Here is a 22790-nt window from a genome sequence, read left to right as displayed (position 1 = left end):
GCAGGCCGGGGGGCACCTAGGGAACAGCTTCTTACGAAAGTGCTTTCCAGAGCGTGAACCGCAACACGGTTGTAAAGAGCTGGCGTGACGGTGCCGGGAGCCTGATGCGGGTCCTCCCAGAACGGGACCACGCCGTCAGACAGAGGCCCGTCCACAGGACAGTGCACGTCGGCGTGTAACTCCCGGAAGCCCGAGCTCAAGCCCGGGTATGGCAGCACCAGCAATGGGCAGACAGAGCCCTCTAATGCCGTCGCCCAGCCTCTCCACCACACGCACCTAAAACCGAACCGTTTCTTATGAATCAACGCAGATCATCTATTCTAGAGTGAACAGTCTTCCACGTGGGATCGCCGAACTGGACAGTGTCCAGTTCGTAACTGGATGACACGGTGACAAAACTCGGCAGCCCTGGGGAGAGTCAAGCTGACAGATGGTAATTTGTAATTTATCCAGATCTTGGTCCGTACAGATCTTGACCGGGTCTGACAATTACTGTCAGAGCAGAATAGGTTGCAGACAGGCTTTCCTATTGTCCTACGAATACAAGCTGAAGAAGGTAGGGAGTTTAAGCTTTCCAGGGGAGTGTGCTTTCACGTCTAATAGGATGCTTTCGGTGGGATTTGACAAATGACTACAACTTCAGAATATATGTGCTCAGAATACTGAATTCGGTATACAAAACAGCCGGTGTCCAGATGCATTACAGGAAACCCACATAGAAAACGATACTGCTTTACAATACAGGCAAATCTATCAGCTCATTTTAGGAGAGGGAGCGAGGGAGAGAGGGCAAGGGCATAAAAGGGCTTGGGTAAGGACAAACTAAATTCTTTTATACTACCACCAAAGTTCTACTCATTCTGTACGAAAGGGAAACCACTCTTCTTTAGACATCAGAGATCTTTAAAACACCATATACCAGTCAGATCCCATCATTAAAAAATTATAAGATATACTCCCCCCAAAAAAAACGTAGGGATTCTATTGGCTCTATGCCAAAAAATGTCAGAACAAACAACAAACTGATTCTACCTCCTGCTTAGTTGGAATGAGGGAACTACACTGTGGCAGTTCACTATACCCGACACACGGCCATCACACAAGCACCGTCGTCGAAGCAAAACAAACTATAAGCGAAGACACTCAACATAGGATAGGAAATTTTAAAATGTTCAAAAAGAGAACATAATTCACCATTTCCAAAAACCCACTTTGAGGGAACGAAAATCCCCAATGCTCTGTCATGAAGATAAGGTGGCAGGGTCCACTTTCTTCCTCCCAAGATGGCGCACGTTGATGGTCTAAGGGGCCCTTCGACCGCTTACACACATGAGTTTTTACCTTTCGGCACTGCTCGGCCTTCGAGGGGAGGAATCTACTTTTGTCACTAAGTCCTAAGCATCGTAGGTTGTCCCTGAACACCTAGGTTGAAAACTCCCACCACCCCTAGCCGGAGACTCAACTAACATGGCGCAAAAGATGTGCCACTGCAAGGCCTTCTCCCACTCAGCCTGTTGCCTTAGGAAGTGAGGGAAACCCTTCTTAAGAATCCTAGCATCAGAGGAATGACGTCTACAGAGAATGAACCTTATCCTCCTGTAATCCTGTATCTTCATGTCTCCAGGCCCTGAGAGAACAGACAACCAGGGGCTTCTGAAAAATCTAATGCTGACTGACCCGGAAATCACCATTATAATGTTAAAAATACAAAAGCTTGTAGCTGATCTCCCAGACACGACCGGGGGCAAACAGAACTGCACAGAATCAGACAGACTGAGAGACATAGGGGGTGGGGGGGGGGGTGGGCACGTGCAGCCCCAGGTTGCCTCAATCCCCTCTGGTCCAGACTTTGGTGGCCCAGGGCTCCCGTAGGGCTCTCCAAACAGATGGGTAACCACGCCCCCATGAGACCCAGCAGCCCAGATGCAGAACCGGTGAGCACGTGCATTCTCAGAAGGTGAATCTTATTTATAAGACCCCCTGTGGAGCCCAGATAGTTCTGCTGTGCGAGCCACACACACTCAGCAGGAGTCGGGTCAAGGGTGATCCCGAACCTCTGCGAGCAGGTGACAAAAAGCACCCTTGTCCGTCACTCGCCCCCTCCACCCTAGGGCAAGGTGCAAGCTTAGGTCTCTGGGTACCTGAATTTTCACCTCGCCAAGGCCCTCCCTGTTCTCCACCCCAAACCAGAGGCACGGTGCAGGCAAGGCTGGTGCTCAGCTGAGGGACTCAAAGAATAAACAAATGAACAAATGGATCCATCTACCTCCCTGCCTGACACCGCTGGGGCTCGTAAGGATGCTCCCTCCTGAATTACTTTCCGAGAGCCATTTGAAAATGACACCACGGAGAGAAAAGTAAACATTCTGTCTTCAGTTTTAGGACACTAAGAAGGCCAAGTTAAAGAAGCAAAGACTAAAAGTCCCTGGTATCTTAAAGAAGAAACCTGGGGAGCCAGGGGACTAGAATGCTTGGCCGGCAAGGGCAGGTACAAATAAGGTCTTGCTGGGTTAACAGTCCGGCCTCTGTTTTTTTTTCCAGCAATAAGCTAAACCTTACAAAGAAACCACGTGCCCCTTCTTTCTCTTTCTACGATGCAACGATAAAGAGTGGGTAAATAAAAACAAGTCCTAAGGCTTGCTAGAAAACCGAAAGACAAATCCACACGAACAGTGTCTGTGAGTGGGCAGTGAACCTGCGTCCCTGAAGCCACTCTGCCCAGCCTTCCCCCAGGTGAGTGGGCAGGACCCAGGTCCCTGCTGTGTAATGACAGGATGGTTAAGGCTCCGGGCTCGTGGTCCCAAGACAGGCGTCCAATCCAGGCCCAAAGCTTTTGGTCCAGCTACGTCATTTTTCTGAGCCTTGATTTCTTGAACTCTGAACCCTACGGGGTGTTTTTTCCTTAAAGATTAATACAGATTCTTAACGTTCACGATTTCTAAGTACCAAGCACAATCTCCACTCAGTCAAGAACTTTTATCGGTAACAATTAAGGAGTTTATGTATGACCCAATAAAAAGATATACCACATAATTACCCTACAAAATAAGAGTAAACCCTTATTTTTTTTTTAAGTTTTATTTACCTATTTTGAGAGAGAGAGAGAAAGAGAGAATCCCAAGCAGACTCTGCCCAACGCAGGGCTCAAACCCACAAACCGTGAGCCAAAACCAAGAGTCAGTTGCTTAATCGACTCAGCCACCCAGGTGGCCCGACTCTAATTTTATTTATCAAACTTATCTTCATATAAAGATATTTTAAGGACAAAATCACAATAGTCACAAGCTGTCATACTGTGAGCCTTATTTCCTTTTCTGACTCTGTACAATCCAAATGTTTAACGGGAAGGCATTATTTCTAAAAGTAGAAGTAATAAAACGAACGTATTGAAAATCTCCTAAGCCTTGGGGCGCCTGGGTGGCACAGTCGGTTAAGCGTCCGACTTCAGCCAGGTCACGATCTCGTGGTCCGGGAGTTCGAGCCCCGCGTCGGGCTCTGGGCTGATGGCTCAGAGCCTGGAGCCTGTTTCCGATTCTGTGTCTCCCTCTCTCTCTGCCCCTCCCCCGTTCATGCTCTGTCTCTCTCTGTCCCAAAAATACATAAACGTTGAAAAAAAAAAAATTAAAAAAAAAAAGAAAATCTCCTAAGCCTGGGAAAACTCCCAAGAGCATAACGTGCTTCACCATTCAAATCCCAACAACAGCAACACCTTAATATTACGTGAGATGATGATGTTTGGAAGGCCCTTCCCCTCCCCTTGCTGGCATCCCAACTTGCAGACAACAAAGTGCTTCTGCACACACTCTGGAGGCAGGGCAGGGACACATAACAATCTTGGCCTCCCCTACTATTTACTAATTCTTAGGATTATGATGTATGCGTTCACTTACTTATGGAAAGTTCACGTTTGCGATAAACGCACAAGTAAGGCAATCTTTGCAGAGAATAAGCTCACCCACACAAGGAAATTCTGAACATCCCCATCAGGGACCGACGCGCTTTCCACCAAGGGCCAGAGGGTCCCCGTTTCAAGCTTCGTGGGGCCCTGACATCTTAGTTGCCACCAGTCGACTGAGCAGTGGTAACAAAAGCGGCCCAGCCGGGGCCACCGAAACCACTACTTACAGAAACAGGCTGTTGGCCAGGTTCGGTCGTGGGCCCAAGCTTGGGGACCTTCACCTGTGACAGTTTGGCCGCACAGGGTTTGGGCTACTTGGTGGAAGACGGCGAGCCTGCCCCGCGGGACACCCTCCCGGGACCCCACACGCTTCCGTGCAGGGCTCTTCACGGGTGACCCTTCAAGGTGCTGCAAACACGGGCCTGCACGGGCGCCACAGGGGCCCCCCAAACGTGCGGGGCAGGAGGAAGGGCCAGGAGACCCCAGGACCCTTGGCGGGATGCTGCGGCTTCCGAGCGGGCCCTGGGGAGACAGTGAAGACCGCGGGTACAAAGGTCTCTGGAAGACACGTTGTGAGAAGGGGGGAGGGTGGGCCACTGCACGAAGAAAAGAGGCCGAAAGCCTAGAGCATGGAGGTGCTTAAGGAAAGGGGAAGAAAACGTGCTGTGTGGAAACGGTCACCTTTGCGATGTAATGAAACAGGTCACAGTGTGCAATTCCTACAGCCCCGACTGAAAACGAATCCGGACATTTAGACGAGCGTTTGCACGTTGTCCCGCAAGCGCAGGCCTGTCACTACGACTCGCACTGGTGCCCGGCAAGGCCTGGGTGAACCGGCAGCTCGGGCGGTCTGCTCTGCCGCCGCGGATGTGAGCCCGAGCCGGGGGGTGACCTGGCCTTTAGTCCCCACGACGGCAACCTGAAGCAGGACCCTCCGGGGGGAGCGGCTTTCCCCCAGACCTTCCCGACACCCCCCTCCCCCCTAGACCAGAGAAGCCAAGTCTCCATCCACCCCACCCCCTTACCAGCCCACACTTGGCATCGGAGTCTGTGCCCGTGGTGCTGCCCCCCCCCCATATGGAACCCTGCGCTGCTCCTGGAGAGCCTCCTGTCTGATGCCCCCTGTCCCGGGGGTCCGGGATTAGCAAGGGGGGGGTCACTAATGAACTCAGTCACAAAGAAACAATTCCTGCCCCGTGGCGCTGGCTCCCAGCCACGAGTCGGAACGACGTGCGATTGGGCTTTTGTTCTGTTTTGGGTTTTTTCGGTCCACGCTTGGCTTTCTTTACTCTGTTTATCCTCCTCAAAGCCCAACATGCGATACATAGACCATTTTTAGGAACAAGCCTGAATTAAGAACCAGTAGCCACGGCGGAGAAGAGACGGCAAACGCGTCAAGCCCGACACACCGCGCGCAGAAACCTGCAAATGTCTGACCCTGAACACCAAAGGTCACGGAGCACCTGCAAAGGTGCGGGGGGGCGGGGCTGCGGCTTCTGGACATGTGCACAGGCAGCCGAGAGCCCCCTCTGGGCGGGGGCGGGGCCAGCGGTCACGTGGACGGGCCCCGCCCACCGGGGAGTCGGTGCTGCCCCGACCGCAGGGGGCGCTTACCGTCCTGGAAGACGCGCTCTACGTTCAGCCCGTACGTGGCACACGTCTCGTAGTACGTGCACCTCTTTAGGTCGCTGGACAGCTTCCGCGCCCTGGCGTCGTCGATGACCCGCGGGTTCGTGGAACTTATGGCATCTGGAACAGACGAGCAAAGACAGGGTGACCACGAATAGCTCGGGTGCTTCCCGCAACTTAAGGACCTGGGGTTGTTAAAACCTAGCTTACCCTCCAAGTAATAATCTCAAACATTTTATTAGAGTCATCCTTTGTAAAAATCCGTTTCAGAGGATCCTGCTTCTGAAATTTGGGACAAAAGAACACCTAGGAAGACCAGAAGGAAGGCGTGAGAGTTAAATGTGGCTCCGGAGAAAAATAAAAGGGAAAAAGACACCCCATGCTCGGTATTTGCTGGTGACTTTCGGTGCAAGAAGCATCCTGCGAAATGCGTTCTATGAGCAGAATTCCTACAGGTGCAGCGATTCACCCGTTCGGTGCGTGTCCGCAGAGCCGCCCTTAGGTGTCTGGTCCTGTTCCAGGCACAAGGCTACCCCAGTGAACACACAAAAATCTGTGCTTCACGAAGGGGCTACCAGGTCAGCCAGGGAGGGAGAGGTGGGCCGGGGAGAGAGGGGCCAGCTGGGGAAGGAGGCAGAGAACGGGGCGCAGATGGGGAGCAACCTTGAATCATACAGTGTGGCCACCAGAGCCACGTCAGGCAGGGAAGGAGGTCGAAGGTCCGTGTGCTCAGTGTGATTTTCAGGGCAGCCCCATCTACAGGAAGGCGGCAGGGCCATCCAGCGGGGGAGAGTGCCTGATGTGTTTAAGGGAGACTGAGGCAGGAGTGGGAAGGGAGGTGGGGCAGTCGGGGGGTGTTAGTTCTAACACAGCCGCTCCTGGGCAGACCCACTTCCTAAAGGATCTATGTACAGATGGGACGTCTGAGCGGCAAAGCAGGCATGTCAGGCACCTGCCACCAGTCCCCTAAAAATGGAAGACTCAGCCCGTATTAGCTCAGTGTCCCAGATGCATCCTATCATGAGTTCCCAGGGAGTTGCTAAGTGCCAGCCTCGTGCCCGGCACACGCCAACGCAGGAAGGCCAAGATGTTAAGGCTACGGAGCCAGGTGTGAGACAGCAGGCACTTTTCAGGGACTTTCCTGCCGTGAAGCTTTCTCGGCGGCATAAAGGCTCCCGAGCTACAGGAAACGCCCAGCTGCTCTTTAGACAAAAATCCACTGGTGGGATTTTCCCTACTACCCAGAGGAGGTGCAGCACAAGAGAAGACCTACGAGGCAGCCACAACCTTATATGTTTTGTTTACTTGGGGGCAGGAAGTGCATAAAAAAGGGGCATCTTAAGGGAAGAATTTATTCATTTTTTCCCTCTCTTTCTCTTTTTTCTTACTTTGCTTCCTATCTTACCTTCGGCCCTATGGAACAGGCCTGACCTGACAGTTTCCCTCAGAGAAATCAAGACTAACTCTGATTCATACCTCTTTTGCGGACAAAGACCTGCGCCATCTCGAGAGATGTTCCGGAACATTCCCTGGCAAGGTCTGTTACAGGGATTTGTTCAAAGAACATCTATCTTGCCCTGTCTTGCCTTACAGGCTAACAAATTTGACTTAAATTTCGCAACACTTAAGAAAAAGATGTATTTTTTTTAAAGGTGTAAACATCTTTTAAGGAAACAGGAGGGAAAAAAGCTTGAAATCTGTCAATCCGGCTGATGATTTATCGCCACCTGGAGTCCCGGACACTTCCACGGCCCCCTTTCCTCAGTGGGATGCCCACCCTGCTTCTGTCCCGTCTCATCTTCCCAGGTACAGCGACACGTCACGGGTGTGGCCGTGTCGTATCTGCGCCTCGTTTCAGTCAGGGCGACACAAGCCTTGTTTTTCGTTCCATCCTAACTCTGTATCCTTTCAGGGCTCGTGCCTTTCTCTCAAATAAATTTAATCTGCAGGCATTTAAAATAGAACCTGCTCGTCAAACATTACACAGCCGCCTCATTCGGAAATGTCTTGTGCCCTGACGGGACCTTCACACAGGCTCCCTGGCTCCACGAGTGGACACGTATTCCCACAGAGCCCCTCCTCCCGCCTGTGGATGAGGCCGTGCCACATGCCAGGCGTCCTTAAAGAATGAACATAATTGTTCATCTTTCCCTTTCCAGAACCTCCTACCTCCAGGCCACCAACCCCAAACACCGGGGAGAGAAGCTCAGAGTCCCTCATCTATAACCTGACCCACCTTGTGTCTCCAGCATCCCACAAAACCTGTGCAAAAGCACAACAAACGAGCAGGCTTCACAGAAAGCAAGTCTGTGAGCAGTAAAAAGTACCTGGGCGTGGAACCTTCCAGAAAGCCCACACTCACTCCACCATCTCGCCACTGGGGGGCGTCTGGGGCACTCTGGAAATTAAAGGTCTGATCAAGGACCAAGAGGAACTTGCCTAATTGCTAATACTCACGTCCCGTTCGTTTGGGACGGGGCTATGCTGAAGTATGAACGACGTCTCACAAACGAGTGTGAGGAGACTGCCAGGAATCCCTCCTCCACCCGGGCTCCCAGGTGCTCGCTCACCCGGGGCCTCTTCAGACAAAATGCGCTCACTCAACAGACGCTTCTACCGCCAGCAGGAATAAAAAGGGGTAGGTGCTTGCAGTCAGGGCCCACGTTAGGGCCTCCCCAGAGCCTCTACGGAGCCTTCCGTCAGCCTCCTCTACAAACACATGGACCATCCTGGTGGGGGACATGGATATGCCCTCCTCCGGCTGAGGCGGGACACAGACAGCCCCGCTCATCCCCAAGGAAGGGAACAGAGAGACAGACGTGCTTCTGGCATCCCAACCGGGACCTCACCAAAGCTGATGACTGAGCTCTAACAATTATAACAGCAACCACTTATCTTACGTGTATGTGCCCACGGATGCTTCCGGTGCCTTACAGACGTTCCTCCACTTAAACCCGGCCACAGGAGGTGGCAGTCAAGGTCACACAGCCAGGATGCCCCGATGCCAGGACTGCGTGGCCCCAACACCCAGGGACAGGACACTCCGCTCCACTCTCCACTACCCAAAACCTGGCTGTGTTAAGACGACAACAAATGATCGCATACAGCCTTCTGGCCTGGGCTGAACAAGTCCCTGCTCCCTCTCACAGTGAGTCCCCAGAAAAAAAGACATTCTGAGTCGTAAACAGAAACGCCTTAACTCGGGCAGGCACTAAGGAGATGCCCACACTCAGTCTCTGATTTTGCTCAGAAATACCCTGGGCTGGGCTGCCGGACCGGTGCTTGTTGGGAAGGAGTCGCTGCATCTTCAGGGAAGCTTTAAAGCAGGATCTGCTCTAGACGGGCCACCTACTATAAAACACTACTAAGAATTTTCAGGACGCCACCTCAAACATGCCAACTCCGTACTGGCACGCCCTTGTTTCCCAGGGACCACTAGGGGGCGCTCGGGCATAAAGAACGTCTTTCCCATCAGGCTGCGGGTGGAATCCACCTGCTCTCAAGGCTTCAGGGCTGGGACCACTTGCAGCATCGGCTGCAAGAGGGCGGGGGGGGGGGCTCCCCATGAAACCCTGACTCTAACATTTCATATCTAGCACACAGATGATGCTTTCGGTTGGTTCCTTGCTACTTCCATTCTTGCAACACACACACCCGCCCCACGCCCGGGGCTCATCTGCCTGAGCTCACTCTCCTCACACTAGAGCCGGTAGCACACAAACAGCTTCTTCAACACAGCCGAGTGCCTCTTTAGAAAAGTGTCACATCAGGGCTTGGAGAAAGGGAGGCCAGATGTGGACGTTCTAACAAAAACAGTGTATGAATAACAACAAAAATGAAGGTATAATCCAAGTTTTCTTGACACGATTATGTTTTAAGTTGCCCCCGTTGCTGACAAAGCAGTTTTTAAAGTCAACCTGCCATCTGGTTCTTAAAGACATTCTATGTGGCCTCTTACTGAAGACCCAGATGCAGACACTGGTACATCAGTGAATCTGATTGAGAACAAGGACACTTAAGGGATGTGGCTCTGCTAAGAGGCCAAGTTTTAAGTGACCTAGAAGAAAAGAAGAAACATACTCATACAGGGTTAATTCTAGACTCTGAGGGGCCTGTTAGGTGGAAAAAAAAATTAACTACAGATCATAACACATAACAAACGGAGCAAAATAAAACAAAACTCTGCTGTATATAAGAAATTGGTAGAATTTTAAAGATGCACCAAAAGGTAAAATCAACCTTTTAATTGCTTATTAATTGGTTTATGTAACCAAAAGAATTAAGATACCCCTCCTACAGAAAACGACAGAAAACAGATTTTATTTTCCCTAGAGTAATGGGGGAGGGTTTTATTTTGAGGCTGCTGACCAAGTGATTTCTCCACAGAATCAATTCAGGAAATGTGACAATTTCAGTTTCGTGGATTCTCACTGGAAAAAGCCTTCAGGAGGAAACTATTTCTTCTTCGAAGCATTTTCAGATTCCTCCACACCAAAAACAGAGGCCACAACTCCACTCGCTGCTCAAGTGTTGGAATCCCTTAAACTCAACCCCGCGTGCAGATGGCACTCACCCTGGGTCCCCACGAGAACCAGAGGGATCTCGCTCGTGTTCCGGTAGGTGGCCATCCGACTGTAGTAGTGGTAAACAGTCTGGAAGCTGATCTCATCCTCTAAGCTGAAGACAAATATAACAGCGTCCACCCACATGGCAAACTGGGGAGAGAAGAAGGGGAGGAGGGAAGAAGGAACTGAGTGACGAGGCTCGGGGAGCGAAAGGGTGGGAACAGCATCTTCGTGAGCAGAGGACACGTGGCCGGCAGACTCCTCCGTCAGGCCGAGTCTGAGGCCGGACTTTGGCTGTAACACGTTGCTGTGGCGTCACTGACGTCCTTCTCGTAACAGCCTGGAACGGGACCCTCACCCCCTTCCCACCCAGGCCACCCCGTCTCCAAGGAATGCAAACCAGACATGCCTCTCCGTGGGACCCTCTACCCTCCGTCCTGATCCAGCCAATGGCGGTCCCACAAATGTGAGGCAAACCCAGCCTCGTAGCAGAGCCTCTCCAACTCCACAACCACCGGACTCTGGGCCATTTTGTTCTTGTTTTCCACGCATCCAGGGGAAGCTACAGCAAATGTGCCTCAGGGCAAATTGGCAGAGTTTTTACACAACCCAGTTGATTGGCAGAGTTGTTACACAACCCTAGGATGACACTGGTAGCCACAAAAAAGTCCTACGACTTCATTTGTGAAGCCATTATGCTTGGGTAAGCTCCAGGAAATATTTGGACACAATGAAAACAAAGATCATGCCTCCACGTGCCTGGGAACGGTAACTTAAAAACAGGACTCTCTCCCCCTTGAATATTCAAGCACGCTCTGCCTAATTGTGTACAAAATCCTGTCGGTCAGCTGTAAAAGGCTCCATACTGACAGCCCCCCATGGTAGAAATCTTTAATGAGGGGAAGCCGCTGGGCTAAATAACGGCCCTGAACACAGTACATCCGGAATAAAGGACTGGTCCTCAGTTAACCGAGTAAATGTGTTCTCACGGCAAGACGCCAAGACTGAGACTCCAGTGGCAGGGGAGTCATGGTTCTACCCCCAGGTTGGTGCCATTCACAGGCAGAGCCCCGGAGTCTGTGCCCCTTCACCACGTCCACCCTTGGGGAAGAAGTCCCGGCCTCGGCGTCCGCGGTGGAGACGGGACTCCTCAGCACATCGTCCCGCAGGGTCGTCTCGAGGATTACGTGAGCCGACCCACACGGGGCAGGCATTCGCCCACCGTTCCTGGATTCAGTTCCCAGTATGCGCTTGGCCAGTAAATTATTAGGCAAGTAAAATAGGGCACTGGAGAGCAGGTAAACCGCCACCTGTGCTTTTGGATTTCCAGGATGCCCAGCCTTCAAGGGAACTTCCGGAGACACCACACTGGGCTGCACGCCGGTGTTCAGAGGAGGCAGACTTGTGCCAAGAAGCCCAGTGAGCAGAATCCCCCACCCCCAACATCGGATTTCCCGATTTCGGACCAGCCACTTTCTCAATGCTCCTGCTGCTCTGGGGAGCAAACCGCTTACAGGAAACGGGAGAGGACTATGGGTCTTTCCAGAAGTCAAATCAACGGAGTTGACAAATGAGCGCAAATCGTGTCTTTCCTTCCTTCTTAAAAACACAAAGTGGAAACCAGCCATGCAGACCCAACTTCGCTCTAGGATTTTGTCTGAAGGAACAACAGAATTCATTTCTTGGAGAAAACAGGTTCGTGGGGCTTTTGCATCACCTTTCTTGAGCACACCTGATTTCCAGAGCCATTTCTGTTGAATGGGAACCTCAACGCTGAAGCAAACATGAAAGAAAAGGCTGCTTACCGCTTGCTTGTAATACTTACCTGTGCCTCTGGGGGGCCCCCTTCATCTCTAATCAGCAGCAGATAGCTCTGTCCGTCAACAACGATTTCTTTCTTGAATCTGCCACCTGCCACACACAAAAAATCTCGTTATACAAGAAAGACTGGGAGTGAGGAGGGCAAATAGACGTGGGCTTCGCTTGTGGAAAAATACACCCTTGGCTGTCGCCCTGGAGGCATCTCTCAGTATTTAGGACCAGCAACCACTGGATTTTAAAACAACTACTGAACTCAGATTTAAGTGTTTGTCTTTAAGGACCCGTGTTCACTTCTGATTAGAGTGCACAGCCTCCCGTGCAATGCCAGGATCACCCGTGGCCGAGAAGAGAAGAATTTTAACGTAGGCTTTGTTTGTAAATTCGGGAATTCTCTCTCACTGGGAACACGATGCACAGAGTTCAGAAACAGAGAGCATTGAAATGATCATTCTCTTGTTGGGTTTTGCAAAACGGGAACGAATTTTTCATGCTGAACAGGTGCCTAGCGTACAAGATTTTGATAAATTCAAGGGCTGAGAACCTGTATTCTCCTCAAGAGAAACCCAGTTTTTGAAAGGAAAACACAGAACATGGGAATGGTGTTTCCATATTCACGGGGCACAAGTAAGGGAAGGATGCTCAATACTACACACGTGTTAGACACAACTACTGGATGGTATCTCCCCACGGGTCGAGACAGAGCGGGGCAGCTGGCTGGCGGAGGGGGGTGGGGTTAGAGAGCGCGCTGTGTTAGCAGGAAACCACCAGGGACCCTGCCGGGGCGCCCTGCGTATACAGAGGTGGGGCGGGGGCTGGCCCTCCACATCTCGGCCCCGCACACACCCAGGTGGGGCGGGACATGTCAGCGTCCCGTGCAGCTCCTCGCAGCACCCCGGGCCACCTCGGGTGGACAAGAGAACCGCCAGGCCTCTGGTGGATGAGGGAAGTGCGCGCACCTCGGGGTCCCTCTGCCGTCTACAAGGACAAACTACCTTCCGAGATTCCGGGCTCTGAATCCACTCTAGCTAATAATCAGCGGGATTCTGATTTCTTGTTTTTGAGAGAGGAACACATCATCACTGCCTGCTCTCATTTTCAGTCCTTGGCACAGACACCTTCCAGAAACGCCACCTACACCCCCAAATGACCACCCCCTGGAGAACCGGGGGGGCAGAGCTTCCCCGGCCCAGAGGCTGTGTGTCCGCCCTCCGCCTCCAGGGGTCGCATCGGCTCCGGGTGGGCTCATCTTCCAAAGCGAGCACACGTGTGTGCACAGACAGATGTGCGCACACACAGACGCACATGCACACAGACGCACACACCCATTCCCTTCCGGGCACCGATGCAACACGTAAAACACACCTGCTTTATCTGGTGTTCAGTCTGCTCCCATAAGAAAAACCGAAGAAAACTTTCCAACATTCAGATCAAACACATAAACTCCCATTCTGATCCCCTGCGTGGGCACGACACTGAAGAAAGAGGGCAGAGGACAGAGAAGGGAACAGGCGTGTCTGCGCCTGTCAGAAGACTAGCCGATGACTTCCGGTCCCCAAATCACAGACTCCTTGTAGGTAAACGAGTATGGCACCCTTTTCCCAGCCGAGCTGTCGTGATTATAAAGTGAGCCAGGAAACGTGTGGCACAGAAGCCCCCGACCCCCCTGGTGCGACACGGCCACAAGACTGCAATGCTGGGGGACCCGGCCTCCCTTATTCACCTCTCTCTCTACCTCAGTGTCCCCAGCTGTAAAATGGGACCACCTCATCCTGCGGGTAGGCGCCCACCTGAAGGGCAGTGCCATTGGCAATTATTACTAGCGATATTCAAAGTTTCTGCCAGGGGTCATCACGTGCTTTTATAAAAGACACACTTAACGTTTAATAAACCTACTTGTAATAGAAAAGTTAGCCCAAGTTGCAGCAGTAATCAATATCACTTCTGTATTTTCTACAACTTAAAAGAACCCGCTATTTCTTGGCGAGATGAACTGAATTCAGCCTTTCGTGAAAACACAATGTCAGATGCGAAATCTGTACGGGGGGGAAAAGCCTTTTTCTTCCCCTCTTGTTGCCAGAGGTCTGACAAGTCATACTGAGAGCGACACGGGAAAACCAACAGGTATTTGTTTACAAATTCAAAAATCTCTCCTCTGGTTCCTGGTGCCTCGATCCAGGCTCCTGAATGAGGGTGACAGTCACCGCGAACCTGCCCGAGCTAACAGTGCACTTCAGACCAAGTCTGCCGAGAGAAGATCTGACACACGTTTTTAAAGCCCTCACATCACAGGAAAATACTTGTGCTCACAGCTGAGTGGTTTCAAGGCAGGTCATGTGATGTCACATCAGCGGGGCCCTCTGCTGGGAGGGACTGGTCTGGGCGGCACCTTGCATGTCCTTTCGGCCACAGAGTTCTGCCTGTGCTAAGGGAAACGGAGACCAGTGGTTTCTTGGTGGGCACGGCAGCCGAGCAGCATGGCACCGTTGGTGTCCCAGCGGGTATTTTTAAAAACCCCGGTGATCATCAAGCATCCCGCAATCTGCAAGTGGCTAATTATCACGTCCTAAAAGAGCCACATCAATTTCATGCAGTGCATTACTGCTATTATGGATGGAGCTGTGCACCCCCAAATTCACACGCTGAAGTCCTAACGCCCAGTGCCTCAGAATGTGATCTTAGTTGCAAATAAATCCACTGCACATGTGAGGCGTTAAGATGAGCTCATAGTAGCACAGGATGGGCCCCTTAACCAATGACTGGTGCCTTTAGGAAAGGGGAAATTTTGGTGAAGATGAAGGCAGGGGCTTTGTACGCCAAGAAACACCAAAGATGCCCCCAAACCACGAGAAGCCAGGAGACCGGCCTGGAACAGGTCTGTCTCGTGAGCTCGGACTTCTGGCCTCCAGCGTGGCGGGAGGACAAATCTATGTTGTGCCGAGCGCCCCAGTTCGTAGCCCATTGTGACAGCCGCCCTGGCAAGCTAAAATATGCTCTGATGCCAAGTTTCTGTCCTGGTGGTCCGCCATCCCCCAGAATGAGTTTGCACACTCTCTCTCTCTCTCCATCCCAACTGTCCATATCCATTGAAATCACCCAGGCTTCTCAGCTAGGTTTCCGCACGAGTTTCCTGCCTGCCTCATACCTGCTCTCAGCCTCAGGCCCACCCCACAGCACCCCACAACCTGAGGGAACCGCACAAGGCCGCAGAGCTGGCCCCGAGCCCACGCTCGCCCTGGGACCCTGCCTCCCCGCCAGCAGGCCCTGAGCCCCCAGCACCCAAGTGCACAGAGGCCTGCCCTGGGCATCCTGGCCACACACATCCGATTCCTCACGAGTCCGGGTCGTCTCCGGGCAGGAAGGAAGCAGCGGAGCCTGTCCCTGGGACCACACCCGCTCCCCAAGTCCCAGCATCCCTCCGCCGCCCAGCTGCCCCCCCCCCAACCTCTCCAGGGAGCAAGAACCCACTGGGCATCAGCACCCGGTCCTCCCGGAATGGCGTGGGGCTGACTGAGGACCTCCCCCTTGGACGCCCTGCTCCGCGGCACCTGCGGGGTGAACTTCACACCAACTCTTTCGTTCTCTTCTCTTCATGTGTGTTTGTGGAGCCTTGTTCACAAATGATGCTTCCAGATGGTTCAATCATCGTATTCAAGTCAAGAAGGGTTTACACCGACCCCTCTGTTGGTTCCTCCATAATCCCTGTCTTTGTAACCTCAGCAAAGGACTCTAGACCTTCTAAAAGGAAGGGTGATCCTTTCTTCCACCCGGAAAGACCCCTCCCAACTCTAAAATCACTTTACATCCCCCCCCCCCCCGATATATAATTAGTATGTCTTTTCAATACTTTACAACTACAGATATTAGCTTCCTGTGATTGGCTGATGTTATTTTTCCTGGTACTATACATACCTCAGGAAAAGAGATTAAATACTCCTATGCATCTGCTATGAACCTGAAGATTTAACAATTAGATAAAATTCAGCCAGGTGCTTAAGCATTAAGAATGGGGTCAGTAAAAGTGATAGATAAATAAGCTCCTACCACTGATCATCAGCAGACTCGACTAGCATGGGGCCACTGTGTACTGGGGAGGCGTGGTCTGGCATGGAAATAAAGCTCATTTTCTATGGATCTTTTTTTTTTTTAAAGATTTTATCTTATTTTTTTAAAGTAATCTCTACACCCAATGTGGGGCTTGAACTCACAACCCTGAGATCAAGAGTCCTAAGCTGTAGCGACTGAGCTGGCCGGGCACCCCTCTACCGTTTACTTTAGAAACAAAGGGGCAAAGCCTCAGGAGGAAACCGTGTTGCTCCGCACTGGCCCGCATTCAGCAGAGGCCACCACTCTTGCTGCTTAAATTCGAACACACCACCTGGTCCCTTTTCCTCCCAAAATCTTAGAGGGCACCACCAACGCCACAACCTACTTCGCTTTTCATGTAGATGTGTTGATGCTTATTTTATATTCCAATTTCCAATTACTTTCCTGCAGGTCTACGCGACCCAATTCTGTGTTCCTAGCACTCAGCGCCCAGTCTTCCCCGCAGCCAACACGATAATCCGCATTTATTATGCGGGTGCCGCTCAGCTTTCTGGGGCTGCCGGATATCATGATGTAACATCAAATTACTGTTACTTTTCCAAAGTGTCCCCCAACCTGACCTCGTCGTGGAAACCATCAACAGATGTCTGGCCCGGCACACCTGTCTACAGGTGCAGAGGGCGCGGGGGGCAGGGGAGAGCCGACCCCGGGGGCCACAGAGCCCACACACAGCTGCTGATCTGCCGGCCCTACCGTGGCACCAGGGCCCCGTTCCCGTGAGGACATGTCCACGAGAACAGAAAACCGATGCCCCTCGTCCCTTATTTCCATTCCTTCCAAAGATGTAGTGAGGCCACCAGGGGGAAACGGCACCACGTTAAGCACTCGGCAGAGACGTGCGGCTCTTCTTGTCCGAACTCAACCTCACGTGCGATTTAGTGATTTCTCTGGTTCACCCAAAGGTAGGTTTTCAGGCTTCCCAGAAAACTTCCCTGTTTACCTCCGTGTGCCCTTGAGGTTGCGTTCTTAAGCGAGTCCCCTTCATTTCTTCCCAAAACGGGTAAGAGGCGGACCGGACCGTACCTCTCAAGAACAGGGACGCGGATGTACGTGTGTTGTGAACAGCACACCAGGAATATGGCAATTCTACACGTCTTTCAAAAAGACTCGAGGAAGTCTCTTACGATCCAACGTGATCAATTACTCTAAAGGTCTCAAGGTTGAAACGGAGTCCCGCTCTCATTCCTGGGAACCAGTTTTAAATTTGGGATGCTGAGGGTGAGTAAAACAACTGGTCCTGAGCAGGACCTGGGTTCCTTCTAATATTTAATTCACGGTAGGTGGGATCGATCGACAGTGGAGGGCGATTTACACGGAGAGGTCTAAGTGCTCATCTGTGTTGTCATTCTGCTTTAAGGGGGGGAAAAAAGCAAACTAAATTTTCCTATTAAAAAGAAGCTTTCTTGGGAGTGATCACTGCCAACGGATATTTGACATTTCTGTTTCTATCACTTTGTCTGATGGGACTGAAAGCTATTAATGTATCATTAACAGTTCTCTGAGCAAGAGAAAGCAATGCTAGTAACAGAGACCTAGAACACGCAATAGATCACAAAGCACTCTTCTTCCCACGTGGTCTCCGCTGTTGCCGAGGACACAAACATCACTACTGACATCCTCGTGCCCTTGGGGAGGAAAAGGTCAGACGCTGACCAAGCCCCCACGCCAGCGCGTGGCAGGAAGGAAACCCAAACCCAGATGTGCCCAGAGATCCCTGCACTCCTCTCTCCCACGTGAGGTTCTGCTCAGACAGGGTGCACGTGACACCACCCAGGCCACAGATGAGCCTCGCAGCCTTTGCGCAATCTCCCAGCACCCAGGGGCCACCTGGGAACACGGGGGATGGCCCTGTCCTTGCTCTGCCCACAGCTCCAAGATCAGCCCTGTACTGAGAGCACGAAACAGAAAACGGCTCACCGTGTTTGTTTGTTTTTCTCCTGTGGATTTTAATCTTCACTTTTTCATGCTTTGGCAAAGGATGAAAACGATTTTTGACTTTCAACCTGCATCTGTAGAGTACATCATTTCCCTTTTCCAAGGGAAAGGGGAGGGGCATCGTCCTAGCCTCTGATAAGGACGCGGCTGGGACCCGAGGCTTCCCGGAGGCACAAGCTGGCCTCGGGGCCGGTCAGCAATCACGGGCTGTGGCTCGGGCTGGGACACACATCAGGGACTGAGCCCCCTGCGCTCACCACGTAGAGGCTTCCCGGAGGCACAAGCTGGCCTCGGGGCCGGTCAGCAATCACGGGCTGTGGCTCGGGCTGGGACACACATCAGGGACTGAGCCCCCTGCGCTCACCACGTAGACACTCTCGGCCATGAAAACCTTCCTAACATTCGCCTGAAGTGTTCTTCTCCGCATGGCCCCAACAGAGCGAGTATCTGCAAATTTTATTGTTTCCTAATTATTTAAGACAAGTGGAATGAGAGGGACACTTTGAAAAAGACTGGGATTTTCTTTCTCCCTGGGAGAACATTAAAAAAATTCATCATGAACATGCCAGAAATTTTTTTTTTTAATTTTTTTTTTTCAACGTTTATTTATTTTTGGGACAGAGAGAGAGACAGAGCATGAACGGGGGAGGGGCAGAGAGAGAGGGAGACACAGAATCGGAAACAGGCTCCAGGCTCCGAGCCATCAGCCCAGAGCCCGACGCGGGGCTCGAACTCACGGACCGCAAGATCGTGACCTGGCTGAAGTCGGACGCTTAACCGACTGTGCCACCCAGGCGCCCCTTTTTCTCTTTTTTTTTTTTTTTTTGCCAGAAATTTTTTGAAGTTGACTTTGTCTTTTTAAGTGTGATGAAGATACCAAAGGCAGCAACTTATTAACATGGAGGTTTTACAGAGGTTTTGTACTGTGACATTTAAAAGGAATTTTGTTTGGACCGTGTATTATTTTTATGCTAGGAAAAAAGTTTCATTGGTAACGTATTAGTTGACAAAATTTAACAGAGTCAGATTTCACTGCCTCTGCCAATTTTTTTTAAAACCTACATTGTTTACAAAAAAAAAAAAAAAAAAAGTAGCAACTACAGAAACGGACCAGCGGATGAATGCGGTGGTTGCTAAATACTTCCCTGGGTGAACGCTCAGGGTCATGACTCCAGGAAAAAGAGGGGTTAAGCATGGACACGGTATTTCCTTGGGCAGGCCGTGGTCTCTCGTGACTCCATTTCACCCAGATCTAAGTAAAATAACAAAGGAAGATCAGGAAAGAAGTCAAAGTTCTAGATTAAGAGGGCAGATCTGAACTTCGCTATCACTGGATTGCCTTTGCTTTATTCCTAATAAAACGAAGGGAAGAAACTAAGCAGCAGGAGGAAGAACATTCACTGTCCACTGAGAAAAGAGGTGTAGCTTCGTAATAAAACCGCGAAAACAGTGGCCCTAAGATGAGAAGGAAGACTCCAGGGCTGGGCAGGACAGGGCTCCTAATTCCCACCCCCTCCCCACCCCAGGGGTCAACAACAGCCCCCCCAAAAGGCAGAGGAAGAAATGTGGCAGCACAACCACAGATGTGAACGGCCCTCAGGCTCTCTGGAGGCGAAAAGAGCTCCAGGATGCAGGGGGCCCCTGGGGAATGACAATATGTAGTCCATCTCCGCCCCCACCCCCACCACCCCATGAGTGCGGAGAGCCCGGATCAGGACATTGGCACATTCACAGGAAAAGCAGAGCCCATCTGGGACCGTGGTTTGGAGGTGGTTCCCCGAGAGGGGAGAGGAAAGGGACGGGAAGGGCGGGATGATGCATTTATACTGCATTCTCCAGGAAAATAACATCCAGCCTCAGGGAGGTGGCCGAAGCACCTCCCCGCAGGGGATCTGCGTGCAGGGCCGAGGTCTGGTTGGTGGCAATGTGGGCAGAGCGGTCCAGCCCTCCGGTGCAGGACACTCAGACTGGGGGTGACTCCCACCACAGGAAACCAGATGGTCAGGGGCTCTCCACACCCCATACCTGACTTGGAATGAGAGAAGCCTCCTCGGTGGCCCCAGCCAGTGTTGGGGACCCTGCAGGGACCCCAGAGCAGAGCCAGGACAGCACTAGTCTCAGCAGAGAGAAGGTGTGGCCAGACGCCCAAGGAGCAGGTGGCTGGAGAAATGGTAAGGACATCATGCAAAGACACTACTGGGGGAAACACGGGAGGAGGCGACAAGGGAGACAGGAAGGAAGCACGCAGAACACAAGAGCCAATGCAGATGAAAACAAAACTCAAAAAGCAGAAGGAAACCCATCACGAGTGCTTCCCTCTCTAACGCAGCTCAAGAACAGGCTTTCCACACGACACGAATGCCAGGGGTGAGAATTTCCAATAGGAGATGAAATGGAAACCTCTAGAACTGAGAACCAGCGTAACATTTTGGAACAAATGAGTAAGATTTGAAAAACATACGGAACAGAAGAGACACTGCTCAAAGCTGAGCTTCTGACAGAGACAGCCTGAAATAAAACAGCTGGTGAGAGAGATCAGCAAGCTGGAGATAAAGTCCTTGGGCACAAGTGAGCAGACAGGAAGGCAGACCAGTCAGACAAAAGGATAAATATGGCCGCTAACAACAAATTCCTCCAGAAAGAACTACGAGACCCTTCAGAGATAAAATGCAAAGGAATTTTCCACAAATGCAGAAAAGATCTGAATCTGCTAATCAAGAGACCATAGGATGTTCCAGGAAAAAGTGACACAGACCCTCCACGTCACTTTAAAGATGAGACAACAGGGGCGCCTGGGTGGCTCAGTCCATTAAGCGTCCGACTCTTGGTTTCAGCTCAGGTCATGATCTCATGGTTTGTGAGTTCGAGCCCTGTGTTGGGCTCTGTACGGACAGCTCAGAGCCTGCTTGGGATTCTCTCTCCCTCTCTTTCTCTGCCCCTCCCTAGCTTATGCAAATGTGCTCTCTCTCAAAAATAAGCGAACATTAAAAACAAAAAACAAAGTAAGAAAACAGGGGCCCTGACAAAACACTGCCCCAGCCGGCAAAGGTGGGGTTTCTCAGCAAGCAGCAGGGTTTCAAAGCTACTCAAAAGGCCTTCTGTCCAGAGAGGCTGCCAGGCTTTTTAAAAATGGTCAATTTGGGGCGCCGGGGTGGCTCAGTCGGTTGGATGTCTGACCTCAGCTCAGGTCGTGATCTCACGGTTCGTGGGTTCGAGGCCCGCGTCGGGCTCTGTGCTGACAGCTCAGAGCCTGGAGCCTCCTGCTTCGGACTCTGTGTCTCCCTCTCTTTCTGCCTCTCCCCTGCTCGCACTCTGTCTCTCTCGCTCTCAAAAATAAACAAACATTAAAAACAAGTGTTTGTTACATGGTCGATTCAATGAGCATTTTCACATACGCACAACTGGTCCTGGAACTGTATCACAGTTCACAACAAATCAGGTACGTGGTGCACACAGATCTGAGCGTGTCCGGCAGACTCCGATGTAAACTCAGACACCCACCTTCTGGAATGTCAGGAGAGCGGCGGCTTCAGACTGGCCTTTTAGAAACCTTGTCCTGCACGTGTCTGCGCCTAAAATCTATGCGGACGAGCGCCTTGCCACGCTACGGGACCCGTCCCGCTTGCTCATGACCGACAAGCCGGGCACAGGTGTGGTGACAGCCTTCCGTGAGACAGAAGTCACTTGAGAACAGTTCGCCGGCGGACTCGGGGGTAGGTCACGGTGCGTCTAGTGCTGGCCGTGACGTAGGGGGCCCCGTCTGGACGACTCTGCGCAAGGAGAGCGCTCGCCCTGGTTACTGCAAGGTGGGGGCTGTGAAAGCACAGCCGTTCCTTTTCCTTCCACGCTCCGGGATCTAGTCACTGGAAGGGCGCCCCGAAAGAGCACACAGGTCGCTAAGGTACTTCTCTGAAGTGTCACTCGGGCAGCTCAGGTTTTCTTGAGCTCACGCCAAAGGTCAAAGCAAAATTAACCGGCCGGAAAGGCAGACGGGACGCTGGAACCGGAGAAGCTGAGGCGCTCTTTCGTGTGCACAGAGCTCCTCTGCCGCCCCTGACGAGCAGTGGGACCGGTGGACCCCCGCGACGTGCCACGGGCCCCACTCAGGGGCTCTGTGGAAATCCGCAGCTGCTGCTCGAGCAGAAGGTGGAAAATTAAACGTCTGTGGAAGCGGTTTTGCTACTCAAAAGTTCTCGTCTCCCCACTCTTAGCTTCCAAGGGCTCCGAGGAATACGAACACCAGCAGTGTAATATGTGAAACCTACGGGAGAGTTCTCTCCCCCAGCTGATGTCGTTTTTAAGGCTAAAATAAACCTAGCAACTCCGGGCAGGTGTGTGGGGTGGGTGGCCCCGGCCAGTCTCCCATTTTCAAGATCTAGTGACAGACCCGGCAGCATTCTCATTAAGTTTTATGGGTTCCCCCTACCGCACAAAAGCACTCTCTAGAATACGATAGTACTCTCCCTCCCCCCCACCCCGCCCCCAAAGTCCTCTGTGGTAAGAGCACCAGAAGGTCAGCTCTGGGCTGTCATCAACTCCAGAAGGCAGGGGGGCCACAGAGCCCAAGGCACCTGGTCTCCTTCTGCAGGTGTCCGGGGTCCGCTTGGAGACGCGGGGAACGCCGTGCGTGCGAATGACTTCCCGCCCGCCTGCCCTCACCGCACGCTCCAGGCATAATGCCGACCACCCGGGCCTCTAGCCTTGGGTCCGGCCTCTGTTTCCAGCCCTGGCGTCACGAGCCAGACCTCCTCCGGCACTCGACTGGCTCTTGGGCTCAGAGCCCGCCCCTCCTACCCCCCCCACCGGACCTACTCAGTCCTCCCTGGCGCCACACACTC

General features: G+C 52.1%; 1 protein-coding gene across 17 annotated transcripts in view; it reads right to left on the bottom strand.

Moving 5' to 3' along the window:
• AGAP1 (ArfGAP with GTPase domain, ankyrin repeat and PH domain 1) overlaps window positions 1-22790 on the bottom strand; it is a 554841-nt gene that overhangs the window by 324554 nt on the left and 207497 nt on the right. For all 17 annotated transcript variants that reach the window (XM_023259842.2, XM_023259844.2, XM_023259845.2 and 14 more), the window contains 3 exons: window positions 11918-12003; window positions 10101-10242; window positions 5513-5647 (listed from right to left, as the gene is read on the bottom strand). In XM_023259842.2, the coding sequence (XP_023115610.1) occupies window positions 5513-5647; window positions 10101-10242; window positions 11918-12003 (363 nt within the window). The remainder of the gene's footprint in view (window positions 1-5512; window positions 5648-10100; window positions 10243-11917; window positions 12004-22790) is intronic.

The sequence above is a fragment of the Felis catus genome, chromosome C1 (assembly GCF_018350175.1).
Source record: "Felis catus isolate Fca126 chromosome C1, F.catus_Fca126_mat1.0, whole genome shotgun sequence".
In the NCBI taxonomy this organism is placed as follows: Eukaryota; Metazoa; Chordata; class Mammalia; order Carnivora; family Felidae; genus Felis; species Felis catus.
This window is presented reverse-complemented; position numbering and strand designations above follow the sequence as displayed.